General features: G+C 51.8%; 3 protein-coding genes across 3 annotated transcripts; all 3 read right to left on the minus strand.

The window, feature by feature from the left end:
* Nucleotides 1-1,628: 1,628 nt before the first annotated feature.
* PG994_014661 (phosphoglycerate mutase) lies at nucleotides 1,629-2,845 on the minus strand (the record flags this gene model as incomplete). The annotated part of the gene is given in 4 exon segments (XM_066866070.1): nucleotides 1,629-2,208; nucleotides 2,224-2,300; nucleotides 2,311-2,583; nucleotides 2,651-2,845. 4 exon segments carry the CDS (start codon nucleotides 2,843-2,845, stop codon nucleotides 1,629-1,631), a joined length of 1,125 nt encoding a protein of 374 aa, XP_066707746.1.
* A 685-nt stretch (nucleotides 2,846-3,530) lies between these two features.
* PG994_014662 (PAB-dependent poly(A)-specific ribonuclease subunit PAN2) lies at nucleotides 3,531-7,262 on the minus strand (the record flags this gene model as incomplete). Its single annotated transcript, XM_066866071.1, has 6 exons — nucleotides 3,531-4,353; nucleotides 4,406-4,619; nucleotides 4,680-5,085; nucleotides 5,202-5,449; nucleotides 5,503-5,753; nucleotides 5,803-7,262. 6 exons carry the CDS (start codon nucleotides 7,260-7,262, stop codon nucleotides 3,531-3,533), a joined length of 3,402 nt encoding a protein of 1,133 aa, XP_066707747.1.
* Nucleotides 7,263-8,197: 935 nt separating this feature from the next.
* PG994_014663 (phosphoenolpyruvate carboxykinase) lies at nucleotides 8,198-10,901 on the minus strand (the record flags this gene model as incomplete). Its single annotated transcript, XM_066866072.1, has 9 exons — nucleotides 8,198-8,834; nucleotides 8,890-9,608; nucleotides 10,060-10,093; nucleotides 10,158-10,282; nucleotides 10,346-10,387; nucleotides 10,450-10,499; nucleotides 10,574-10,605; nucleotides 10,675-10,726; nucleotides 10,790-10,901. 9 exons carry the CDS (start codon nucleotides 10,899-10,901, stop codon nucleotides 8,198-8,200), a joined length of 1,803 nt encoding a protein of 600 aa, XP_066707748.1.
* Between the last annotated feature and the right edge of the window lie 2,594 nt (nucleotides 10,902-13,495).

Raw genomic sequence — 13,495 nt, forward strand, 5'->3', positions numbered from 1 at the left:
AGCAGCCGCCGTCTTCGTTTCCTTGGTCAAGAACTAGCTTCCTTCCAGGTTGCTACAAGCGGGTGTTTTGTGCGGTAGTATGGGCGAACCAGTCCAGGCGCATGCTCTCCAAAGATGGGCGACTTCGGGGGGTCATGCGGCTAGGGATGCAATCGCTCGTCGCCGGCAGCCCACGCGGAAGAGGCTGATGGGTTATGGAGATGGATTGTGTGTAGAGGAAGGAGTGGTGTTTTTGTGTTTTTGGGTATCGCGGGAGCGGAGAGACGAACAACGAACAATGGATGGATCCAAGAATTGTCACAGAACCAGAAAATGGTCGCTGCAGCAGCTGGCAGCCGTGCGTGGCTCGGGTAGGCGTGGCTGGGTTTGGATGACCGATTAAGTTTTAATACAATCGATGGAAATGAAGAAACAAGTAGTCGTTGCAGTTGGATGTGAATACCGGCCGAATCAACGATGGACAAGAGGAGGGAGGGTAGGCAGATGCTGTAGTCTGTCTGTCGTTCGTGACCTAGGTGGTGAGAGGGAAGAGCTTGAAGCTAACAAGTAGGTAGGTACTGGGTGTACCTATTATTTAGCTCTTTGTCACTGGTAGGTAACCTTACTCTGGTCTGATCAGGTCTGGCCGAGTCAAAACGATACAGGTAGGGTCAGCTTAAGCTTGAGGCGTGCACAGGGGAATGGTGCCACTGTGACACTGTCAACTGAATGGTGCAAGGCGTGAGCACCGCCACGCATTTAGCGCCTCAGGCCTCTTAAGCCCCCAATCCCCTTGACTGATGTGGCTTGACCATGATGAACCTTTTGATGAGTGCGACACACAATGAAGAGTTTTGGCAGATATGATGGGGAAAACACAACGGTGAACAAATCAGAGTTGACGACTTATAATGATATATGCATGTATGATCATAATAGTGGATTTTGGACTTTCTTATCCATGAATTTTCATGAATACTCACAAATCTGGCTGGTTTGTCGTGGACATTATGTGTCGTTCTGTAGTGCACAAGTCCTGCATAAGATACCTAATCTTCTACTGTTCACGAAAGTTGAGTAGATATATATTTGTATATATTGACTGAGTTGTTATGTAGGCTTTGCCAACTGCCTGCATGCACTATACCATGCACTATGCCTGTGAGTCCGGACATGCCAGGTCTGTATTCAGCTTGACGCCAGCCTGGTGTTGCATGTCTTGAAGGCACCGAGTTACCTCCACCACGTCGTGCGAAGCAGCTCTGGATTCTTATTGCCGTGTCGAAGTACCAGCTCTCATATCCAACCGTGATCAGGGTTCGGGCTTAGAGCAGACCTGTTTGACCATATACCATATATGGAAACCCTTTGCCATGTGTTGCAAGATATTTAAATTGTTGCTATGCGAGGCGACGAAGCCAGTTCAGGCAGTTGGAATAGCAGCTGGTCATATGTAGGTCCAGATGCTCCACATTCACATATTCCGATTACTTCGAAAGCCAGCCAGGCTAAAAACCAGGGTAGGCCTAGTAGTAAGAAACACATATGGGGGAGGCGAGAAAGAAAGAGGGAGATAAAATCTGACATGGGCGTCATGTTACAGACATTCGAAATCAAATGCTGCTCTCTATATAAGCCCCATCACAGTCTCACGTTGAAACAGAGCGAGTAAGCGGGGAACTAGCCACCCTCAAAGTTGACGAGGCCGTCGCGCAAACGCAGCCAGCAGCACCACTGGTGACCGGGGGCGACGTGCAAGTCGGCTCGAGCACCCAGGAGCCGGTGGCGGGCGTGGGATTCTCCATCTTCCTGTTGTTGCGGGCCCGGACGAGGACGGGGATGGCCTGGCCCGTGGACAGGCTGAAGGGGCGGTGGCCCAGCACGCTCAGAAGGCTGCGGATCTCGCCCGAGTGGCTGGTGATGCTGATCCAGGTCTTGCCGTCGTTGCTGAAAATGTCGTCCAGGACCGCCTTGCTCTGGGCGTTCTGCGCGGCGCCCGTCTCGGCGAAGGTGCCGTTCCACTGCTCGTCCTGCTCGGTGAAGCCTTCCTCGAACCGGTAGCCGGCGAACAATTTTTGTATGTACGTCTTGTTTGAGCGCCGATCGCACGTGTGCATCGAGATGCCTTCGCGCAGGAGCTCCTTAACCACGGGAACGAAAGGGCGATCGGCGGGGAGAGCAAGGCTGGCGAGTGTGAGATTGGCAGTCGTGGTGCAGCGAGATAGAGGGCTGGAATATTAGGACTCCGGGGCCGGCGTTCCCTCGGTGGTCAACTGAGCGCGCCAGAATCTGTTTGCTTTGGTGGTCTGATCAATGCCCGACTGTGTCAACAAAGCGTCGGCCCAAACGCTTGTGCCATTTGCCGTCGAGCTCACTCCAGTAGCAGTTCCAGGCTGGCGTGCCGTAGTATGCTTCGGCGGCGTTGTGGAAGCCCTCGCCGTGTCTCATCATGTACAGAAGCTTGTACTGCGTGTTTTTGTCGGCATCGCGGTTCAGTGTCTCTACGTAGTGCTCGAACCGCTGCCATTGAGTCTTTTTACCATCCGGGTCAAACGAACTATCTGTAGGGTAGCCCCGGTTGATAAGGCCATAGTTCGTGGTGATCTATATACTGCCAGTTAGATTTCTTGTACATTAAACACCCCGGTGGTGGTAATGGAGAGATTCTTACGTAGTCGAAGCCCCTTGGATTTGTAGTTGCCTGATCTTGCAAAAAGAACCCGCTCACGGTCGTGTAGTTGATGAAGGACGTGCCGCCAGTACAAGTCATCCGACTTGTCCCCTCACATTTGCCACTCTTCCCCGTCCCTAAGGCCAAACAGCTTGGGATGAGAGCTAGAAGCAGAGAAGCCGCTGCAGAAAGCATTTTGATACAAACGGACAACGGTAATCAGGGGTCTAGGGTATGACTTTAGTGAATAAAAGAAAAACAGAGATATCAGACGGAGGCTCAAGAATAACATGTTGCGATGGAGTGGGCATGAACCCTTATTAATACCTTTACAGAGGTGGCACGCCTATTTAGTAGGGTATCGAGTCAAACTGCTCGTACGGGACAGCCCACGTTTCCGGTATCTCATACATACCTAATGTATGCTTCGATGATGAAATTTGACATTACAGTAAGTGTTGCACTAACCCCCCGGCGATGATGGGCAATTTCGGTACATCAACCGAACTGTCATCATTGACCAATCGTTTTGCAACGTGGTGTTCATATGTAAGGTATGTTGGGGGGGGGGGCATCTTCACTTTATACAGAGCACCAAAGAGATCCATCATCTATCAAGGAATTGGGTTGCATCTGCTCTGCCCCTGCTATATAATTGCTATTATTGGTCGCTGGTATAACTCAAGCCCGATAATCTTTGAGCTCCTTTATCCTGAGAAGCCGTCCACCATAGACCGTAAGCCAATGATTGTCTGTCAAAACGCTACGGAAAATATAATTCCCACCATCGAGCTTCCCACATACCTTCGCGGGTTGGACCTTCAAGTTGTCCAGCAGATGCAGGTGCGGCTGTATACAACCACGTCATAGTTAGGGGATACTATCTCACTCTTGAGCTATTCCCAGGCGTCCACCCAGGGCTACTTCCCATGAAAAGGGCTCCGGGCCGCCGCCCAGGGGTGGTAGGCCCACTACCACCCTCCACCGGTGGCGTCTCCGTCCTGCCCTGTTTAGTAGGTGGCTTAAAGTTGTAAGCAGAGCCTTTGTTAAAGATGTCTTGGAGCATGGCTTCGAGGATTCCGGCGTCCAGGAACTCCTGATATTTCCGGTATAGTTTGAGGGCTGTTTTGGCGTCTTCAATCGAGTCGTGTGTTTCCAACTGTATCTCTTCTTTGAGAAGGCACCATGCGAGGAATTGTAGACTTAGTTTCCTCTTCCGCGCCGCCGAGAAGAAGAGATCGCTCGTGTCAATGATCTGATCCTGTGGAACGTGTATGTTTATCACACGGAAGTCCTGCTTGAGACCATGGCCCAAGAACTTGCAGCCGAGATTGAGCAAAATCCACATCTTCTTGTACGCAATCTTCAGCGGCACGAGGTTGTGCGTTGTCCGTGTGGGATCCAAGTCTTCGGGAACGATTCCAGAATATGCAGTCACATAGTCAATGACTGGCTCCCGGATATGAATATAGTCGTCAATGAAAGCGAGTCCTTCATCGTGCCCACTGCCTCGTAAAACCGAGGCTCGCGCAAGAGCATGGACGACTGGACGTACGATCCGTGTCTCGTTAGTTTCCGATTCTATCATCACCTCCGCCTTGGAAGTTGCCACGAATTCCGTGTCAATTGCGATGATGGTATCCGAGTTCGGCTTTTCGGTCTCGGAGTCAAGTGTTCGATATGTCTTCTCTGGCAAGTGTGGCCTGTAGGACCAAGGTTAGCAAAATGCACGCGGCTACAAGGAAATGGACTTACCTGAAGTCAACATAAAGCAAGCTGGTGTCTAGCTTCTCTTTCCACGTCGCATCTAGCCTGTTGTTTGCTTCCTTTCGTTGATAGGTGATTACCGAGGGCATCTTCCAGGACGTGTTGAAAGTGAGCGCTTCTTGAGTAGTCACAGGCTTAATGTGAAAATCATTCAGAAGATACCACTGGCTCTCGTTCGGTGCCACTGGTGCCGAATGGGCAACTGTACAATGCGTCAGTTCCAAGTAACTATTGTCTCAACCCAGGATAATGGAAGGCTTACCGTTCGCCACCGCGACGAGGTGGTTGCCCCTTGATGGTTGACCCGTCTCGATGTTAACGGCAACGCCAGTGAGCGAATAGACGGACATGTCATGGTAGCCTCGCTGCAACTGATACCTGAGTTCCTCGCCCTCGTAGCAAAAGAATTGACCGTTGTTTATTATAACGCCGATCTCTTCTGGAAGCCAGCCCGGTGTAGCCCATAACCTGCGATGCTCCTCGCTAGGCATACCAGCGAGAAGCGTCAACACCGTAGGCACGCTCCTGATAAGTTTCTTCGTGCTGAGCGTCTGATACTTGTGGCAAGTTTGGCACCAGCCCTTGCTGGTCAAGTCACGTTCGACGCTCTTCTTAAGAATCTGCGAAAATGTGATCTTGGCGCTTTTGGCCTGTCGGTGCCCGGACTTCTATACAGCATTAACGCGCATCCTCAGTTGGGCATCAGGGTTTCCCCCCTCTTTTTCGCTCGAACTTACATTTGACGTGTACATCAACTCATGCACATAGCTCGAACCTGGCTTACTCGTCTCGCTTGTGCAGTTGTTGCAACGAATGGAACTCGTAGCTGTAGTTTCCAGCAACTATGATCCGCGTCAGCCAGAGTGTTGTTCAGGATCGGAGCCAATATTACCTCTTCCATTGCCACCGAACGATGCTCCATTCGATTATAGTCAAGCACAATCTTATCCAGCAGAAAACGGGTAAAGTTTTGTAACATCGAGGTTCGTGGGGAAGTGAAAGACAAATCCTCCAGGAGCCCTAAGCTGCTGGCTTCACGGTATTAGTGGGAGCAGATGCCTTTGGTTTATTACAAATAGTCATACCTTGGGGTTGATAGCTGAATATTTTCAGAAGATTGGATGCATGGCAAGGCGCCCCTTCAGCCTTCTGAAGCATGTCGAAAAGAAACCCGAGCTCGCAAAGAAGACAAAACTCATCGAAACATCCGGTGGCAGCATGTTGTAGAGCGGGATTTCGAATGGCTGGGTTGAAGAACAGCACCTGGAGAAGAGCATTGACATAGCTATTCATGATATGGTTTGTCAGGCCCGAGTATTGGGTCTTGTTGAAGAACCTGTACTAGATTAGGAGTAGTTCACAAGCAACTGGAGGTGCATACTTACTTGAAATCCCAGTCGTCAATGCCAAATCTACTATATTGGATCTCAACATGTCTGTAAATCGGAGACACTGCGTTCTTCTGGCTCTCCAGCTGGATGGGCGCAACCAGTTGTTTCGGCCCGGGAACAAGATCTTCAGGAGCCGGTGTACCGGCTGGGGCATGCGAGGTTCCTCTTGCCTGTTCACTGAGGAACTTGGGTTTGTTGAGTAAGCGCTCTTCCTTGTCAAGTTTGCGAGTGTCTTCGACTTGGTTCCTGCGAAGGCTCCGCGTGTTTTTGCCAAAGAGGCCCCATTCCCTACGCTGCAGAGACTCAAGATACCTTGGATCTTCCTTGACCGGCGGCGCTCCTACTTCGTACACTTCTTCTTTGGGCCATGCCGATAATAGCTGTTCCCTGTAGTATGGCATGCCGATAGAGCTTAGGGGTGCATCGTCATTCCAGGGCACGGGTGCAATATGCTGTTCCGCACTCGCAAACTCGACTGGGTTCGCTAGCTCGGCGAAATGGAGAGAGCCCTGGGACCCCCAGAGATGAATCTGACAGTCGGCATCGGCAAGAGCTATGGCCTCGCCGGACGGAGCAATGTCTATCATGTTCATATATAAATGGTTCGCTTGCTTAACTGTGCTGGTGTTAGGGTTCATCAAGTCTACCACGTGCATCTGTCCACTCTGGGACACGACAATGCTAGTGGTCGACATCCGCGGGTGCATGCGTACGTAGGCTGCGCCTGAAGGGAATGGCACTGGAGGCATGGATACCATGTGCTTCAAGTCGAACACATTGACCAGCGGATCATACATGATGTATCCTTGCTGGCGTGGTGACAGACCGCATGTAACAATAAAGTCGTGTTGGGCATCCATGTCGCTGATGGTAGCAGCGTGGGCTGTCCATTCTTTGCTGATTCTGAATGTCAACGGATCAAGGATATGAACAGCCGACCCAGTTGTCGCGGCGCAGATGTGGCGACTCCTCCTCATGATCTTGTAGTGGTGTTCGGTTGGGATTTGCTTGGTGACTTCTCCCTTGTTTACGTCGACGACAAACATCTTATCCTGCTCCCCGGCGACGAGGATTTCGGCCGTACCCTTGGATGTCCAGGTCATGCATCGTAGCTCTTTCATGCCCTCATGCTTGACGGTCCAAAGCGGAGCACCTCTCCTCTGGGCCATATGTATGCCTCGGGAGCCAAGGGCAATGACGCCCTTGTCATTGAACAGCAGCTGGTGTATCTTTCCATCCTGGGAGCTGTGTGCCTTGAAGCTAGTGTATTGCGTGAGCTCAGGGCCGTAAAACGAGGAGACTCGGCCGTATTCATTGCCAGCCCATAGCAGTTCTTGGCTCGTATCGAAGGACAGGGTTGACACGGGTGTGGGAATGGCCCTAAGTCCCGGGGAGGCAGGTGTATACGGGAGATCTGATATGCAGAAGAACAGTCTAATTAGCATGGGCGACATGGTGCTGTCTAGGCACGTAACACTGTATGCGATCGCGCTCAGCATCACTAAGGCAACTATTTTCTCTTACCTCGGACCAGTCTGGATCCATTGCGTATGGAAGAGTTGGTCATCCTTGCGCGGCAGGCAAATAGTGGTCAGTTCGGGTAGAGGCACGTTGCTTGAAACAAGGTAATAATGTCCAAAGAGCTACTGGATGTGAAATAAAGTAAAGGCTAAGTAAGGCATGCACTCTATAAATGTGGTGTCGCGGAGATAGAGACCCTTGGCAGGCAGGTGGTTCGTGGTTCAGCCTCGCTACCGCCCAACTGGGGTAATTCATTAGCGGGGGCCGTGTCGGCTACTTGCATAACCCCTATATAAGGCTATTAGTTTCAGCTCCCCCCACCACCACCGAGTCGGTTCTCACGTTGATGCGTAACCTACCTACGTATCACTACCTAACCTTAATAAATTGATCGATTGAACGATCACACTGACCAAGATAATATTGAAGTATCAGACTCAATACAACACCTAGCTACTAGAATGGGTTGCCAAATCAAAACAAGAACCTGATTAAACCCGCTGGATTGCCCACAATGGGGCAGTACGCACAAGTAAAAGACGGAAAGTTTATAGGAATCTGCTCCATAAAGATGCTGTCTAAGTTTTTATTCGTACAAGAGTCCTATCCCTAGAGGAAGAGACGCCTGCGAATCTCGGGTACTGCGCAGGTTGCAGCCTCGTGAATCATTCATGTAGTGCAGACTCTGCACTAGAGCTGCTTCCAATCCTTCTCAATCTGCCTATACCAAATCATAATCCCTCTGTACACACCTGGTGGCACGGCACGTCTTGCCATGCCACTCGTGGACCAATGCATTGCATGAGAGCCAGACAATGCGGATATCAAAGCTGAAAAATCAAAATGTGATGTCGTGTGGCACCATGGTTTAAACAACGGGGCCCGCTGCCTTGACTTCAGGTGTAGCCTCCGACTCGTACTTCTTGAAGTTCTCAACAAAGAGACCTCCAAGCTTCTTGACTTCTTGCTGGAAGCTGTCCGCGCCCGCCGTCCAGGCAGTGGCGGGGTTGAGGAGTTCTGCTGGAACACCGGGGCAGGTCTTGGGCACTGGCAAGTTGAAAACCTCGTACGTCTCGTACTCCACATTCGCAAGCTCACCGGAGTGGATGGCATCCAGGATCGCACGAGTATACTTTAGAGGGCAGCGCTTACCGCCATGTGTGTAGCCAGCGCCGACCCAGCCGGTGTTGAGCAGCCAAGCATTGGCGGAATGCTGCTCGATCTTCTCAGCCAACATCTTTGCGTATCGCATGGGGTGCAGAGCCAGGAAAGGCTGAGCGAAGCAGGATGAGAAGGTAGCTTGAGGCTCGGTGACGCCATCCTCAGTGCCGGCCATCTTTGACGTGTACCCCGAGATGAAGTGGAACATGGTCTGCGCACTGCTGAGCTTCGAAATGGGAGGCAAAACACCGCGAGCATCGCAAGTCAGCAGGATGATGTTTTTAGGGTGGCTGTTGGACAGGCAAGGGATCTTGGCGTTGCTAATGTACTCGATGGGGTAGGCACTGCAGAATGGTTAGTCTAAACCAATGACCACTTGAGGGAGTAGGGGGCACTTACCAGCGAGTATTCTCGGTGAGGGTGGAGTCATCATAGTCGACTTCGCGGGTCTGCTGGTCGAAAACGACATTCTCCAACACGGAGCCATAGCGGATAGCACCGTGGATATCTGGCTCCTTCTCGGCAGACAAGCCAATGCACTTGGCGTAGCAGCCACCCTCGATGTTGAAGACACCGCGGTCGCTCCAGCAGTGCTCGTCGTCACCAATCAAGGCTCGGTTAGGGTCGGCAGACAAAGTCGTCTTGCCCGTACCCGAGAGGCCGAAGAAAAGCGTGACATCGCCATTCTTACCCTCGTTCGCCGAGGAGTGCAGTGTCAAGACGTGATGCTTAATAGGCATCTCGTAGAACAGAACGGTGAAGACACCCTTCTTCATCTCGCCGGCGTATTCGGTGCCCAGGATGACCATCTCCTTGTCGGCAAAGTTAATTGCGACCGAGGTTCCAGAGGTCATGCCTTCTGTGAATCTGTTGGCCGGGAATGTGCCGGCATTGTAGATTGTATAGTCGGGGTGGAAGTGCTCCAGCTCCTCCCGGGACGGGCGGATGAGCATGTTGCGCATGAAGAGCGCATGGTATGCGCGGGCACAGATAACCCGGACGCGGATTCGGTATTTCTCATCCCAGCCAGCATAACCGTCGATGACATAGATCCGAGTTCGCGTGTTGAGGTAATCGATTGCACGCTCTCTGTTGATTTTCCAGACCTGTATAGCCGACTATGTCAGTAAACAGTTCACGCCGAAGGAGGCACGTGATAAAAGCGTTGCGGGGCTTCTTGTTTTGGTTCGCGGGTGTCAGGGAAAGAAAAGTGGAGGGCGGGGTGTAGATCTTGCCGGCCTGCAGAGTATGACGCTATCGTGCAGGGGTCTGGAAGAAGCGCCAGACCAACGACTCGTAAGGCCCGACCAACGAGTAATTGTTGCCCAGAGCTCCCCAAAACTTCGGGTAAAGGGAAAGAGCACTAGATCGCCCTCATCGTCATAGTACCATGCCACTTGTGAGGGGACCAGATGTATTTGGTATGATGCTCGGATGAGCAGCGTACGTCACAATGGAGGGGGTATTGATGCTCATGGCAGGTAAACGGCTGCGCCAGGAGGAGGAAGAAGGACGACGCAAGGAGCAAAGCTGTGAAAGATAAGCAGAAGCAAGTTGCAAGCAGCTTACCTCAGGAGCCATGGGCTTGTTGACGGGTCCCCACCTGTGTATGCACGTTAGGACTATTCTCAAAACCTGTGATGTCCGCGAGGGTGTGGAAGACATACCAGATTTCGTTTTCCGAAGAGGACTCCTTTACAATTCGCTTATCCGAGGGCGAACGACCAGTCTTTGCACCGGAGTATGCTGTCAAGGCGCCACTGGACGCAATGGCTGAGCCGACCTCGTACACCTAATAAGCCTGTCAGCATCGTGCTCGTGACGGTGGCACGTTTCAATCAAGGAGTGGTCTTACAAGAGCATCTTCGTAGAGGGCAGCGACAGAAGGGTTGGGGATCTGTCGACAAATTAGTACCGTTTCACCAAACTGTTGTCTCCAAGCGGTAGTTGACAACGTACAATGGCGACTCTGTCGTAGTCAATGTGAGCCTTGTCGTGCAGTTCGATCTCTGTGTAAGTGGGTGTCAGTTGAAGCTCGTCCAGTATTGAAAGTTGAACGGTGTCTTCAGTCGGTATATCGTACCCAGCTCTGTGTGTTCAGCTTCCTGTTGCGGCCTACACAAACGAAAATAGTCAGTCTCGCAATACTGAAGGCTAGATCATAGACAGGCATGGCCGACTCACTCAATGCCTCCAGGGTGGAGAGCCGTCTTGTTGACTTTGTTGGGAGCAATCACTGCAGAGGAGCGTCAGCATGTCCGTCGTCATGGGGGATCGAAGAGTCGGAGGAGAAGCTCACTCTTGTGGTTGTGTAGGAGAGAATGGGTATGGGAGAAGAGCTGCTGCGATCGAGGGCCTTTGATCGAGGGATCGGTGTAGGGAGAAGCAGTGCGTTGAACGGGGTCCTTCATGGTTCTTAAGCTTTTTGGAATGTTCTGATGACTGAGGGTTGTAATACACGATCTGATCCACCTATCGGTCGTACACGGGCAATACTGGGCAACTGAAGGGGTGCTAGGACGGTAGCTCGTGGAGTCTCTAATCGTGGGCCTGGGCCGAGGATATAAGAAGGCTAAGGAGGGTAGGCCGGGTGGAGCCGCAGGAGGATGCTGGGCGCATGCCACTGGCTGCCAGTAGTTGCTGACGGTGATTGGGCCCTGGGTCACGACTATTTCTCGGAGGCGCGGGCCCTGCACGGTCGGGAGTCGATGCATCTGTTGTCGTTCTGGAGAGGCTAGGCACAGCGTGTACATACTTGGTCAATGACATCGTTCCCCCTTGGAACGAAAACTATGTAGCAGCCATCCGTGGAGTTCTGGGCAGCCTGGAGGAGTTGCCGTCCCGAAACGACCCTTACCCCAACCTGGCCGGGGCGTGATGGAGTCCAGCTCATTAACATTGATTGGTCCCGGGGCGCAAGAGTATTACTTGGGAATGTGGCGTGACAAGATATTAGCCAGGCATTGCCAGTGTCCCATTGGAGCGAAGCCCTGTCCCACCTCTTCCCGAATCGCTGCCACAATCAGAAACTTGGGGTAGCCCACGCGACAGCGCCTGCATGGGCCCCCCTCACGGGTCATTCACGTTGTAAGTCACGGAAAAATCATATTGCTGTCGGGTGTTGCTGCCAAGAAATCTTCGTGAAACAAACAAGAGCTTGAGATCGAAAGCCTCTGTCTGCATCTCTCCTGTGATGTAGGTAGGCACCGTTTTGCCATTTACCATCTACCGAAAAGCCTATGAGACCTGATCAATGCATAGCTCTTCCGTTTACCCAAGACTCCTTTAACCCTTCCGTGTTGTTTTCTTCCCGTACAGGGTTTAGGCTAGGTCACACCCGAACTAACCAGTGGAAAGCCCCGCGATTACGTTGTATGTGGTAACAGATAGGAGGAAGGAGGCTGATGGAGGGGCGAAGATGTAGGTACATACGTGGACTGTGGGAATCCATGTCATCATGTCGAATATTGGCAGAAGAGAGGGAGACATCAATCACGGACCCCGGCAATCAGCCATAAGCGCTGGCCCGAAGGAACTGTAGCTAAGTCGAAGAGTCCCACCCATCGGGAAGTTGCGCGCATGAGCTTTCCAAAAGTGAGCAGAAGTCGGAGGCAGCATTGATCAATTAATTAGAATCGATGATTGGGAGGTAAAGTGCATCATCATGGATACTGGCAGAAGCTGGAGTCGGATACCCCGATAACCCATCTTCGAACCCCCTAGCACCTAGCCTGCCTCACCGGGGTCCCCAGCTACGGGTGCCTGGGTGTTACCTAACTCAAGTGCTGGATGAGGCTCTCAATCGCCATGCAGCTGGCCTGCAGGTCTGACACAAGCCGTTCAACATTACACACATTCGTGTTCACTCTCTTCAATGTTCTACATTACATGTCCAGTAGACCATGCATGTATCATCAATTGACCGTGTACGTCTGCTCTACCCATTTCCACCTTCAAATTGTCATCTCCATCTCGTAACCCGTCTTCCTACGTGATATGTAACGACTAGGTACCTTACGTACGGTATTTGTCGAGTGCCTCGAATGAGTACCAGCCAAGCCACACTCGGCAAACAAGAAACCAATCAAATGAAAGCCTGCGACCGGAGGCTTGGGGGGCATTGGGGGCGTCACCTCCACGTTTTCCAACCGCCCTTATCAGCTCCGCAGCCGCGCTCCCTTTGCCGAACCCAGTCCCGCGCCCTTGGATCTAGATTCGGGCTCCCCCCTCCAGATTCTTCCCCAGCTGGGGAGGGCTATTATTGAATCATCCAACATCCCGACATTCTCCGAAATATCGCGGGGCACCTTCATACACCCCTTGGATTGATAGATCAGAAGCTAGTACCCTTGCCGTAAATTGCAAATTGACTACCTGAAAGGCTATCCCGCATAATGGAGATGGTAGTTTATGGGGGTATGCGCCAGCATGGAATCACATAGCCGTCTGAATTTGCATGTCGGCCTTTAGCGCAATTCATCGGCTTTGGCTCATTTCTGGTTTTCCTACCCAGTCAGCTCGTCTTTGGCCAGTTTACGTAAGTGTAGGGCAAGTTATTGCTGCACTTACTTGTAGGTCAACGCCGACAGTGGACAAGAAGCGACGAGAACTTGCCATCGTGACGTCCCGGCTGGCCACAAGTAGCCAAGGGGGGCGAGACTTGGTCGGGCATGTTACCATGGAATGGCATTGGAAAGTTTGCCAATCATGCGGCATGTGATGCCTGTATGTTCTCGGGACTTATCCGAGAAGGGGAGTGACGTAAAGCCAGTCACAAAACCCGGCAATTCGTATCACCATGTATTTCCTAAAAAGCTTGACAATTTTGTTGGTATCGGAGCCACTACTATGGAGTATTGATACTGGGCTTTGGAGTATGTAAACTCTGCGGGAGCCGGTGGGTGGGGCCCCTTTCGACCGGGTCTAGTTGTTGTTACCAGGCTGCCAGGGAGGCATTGGGATTTGGGCGGCATCAAACACGGCCAGTTTGTACAGCAAGACAGGT

The sequence above is a fragment of the Apiospora phragmitis genome (genome assembly GCF_038363925.1).
Source record: "Apiospora phragmitis strain CBS 135458 chromosome Unknown utg000014l:1.0-1827420.0:1.0-1829600.0, whole genome shotgun sequence".
NCBI lineage: Eukaryota > Fungi > Ascomycota > Sordariomycetes > Amphisphaeriales > Apiosporaceae > Apiospora > Apiospora phragmitis.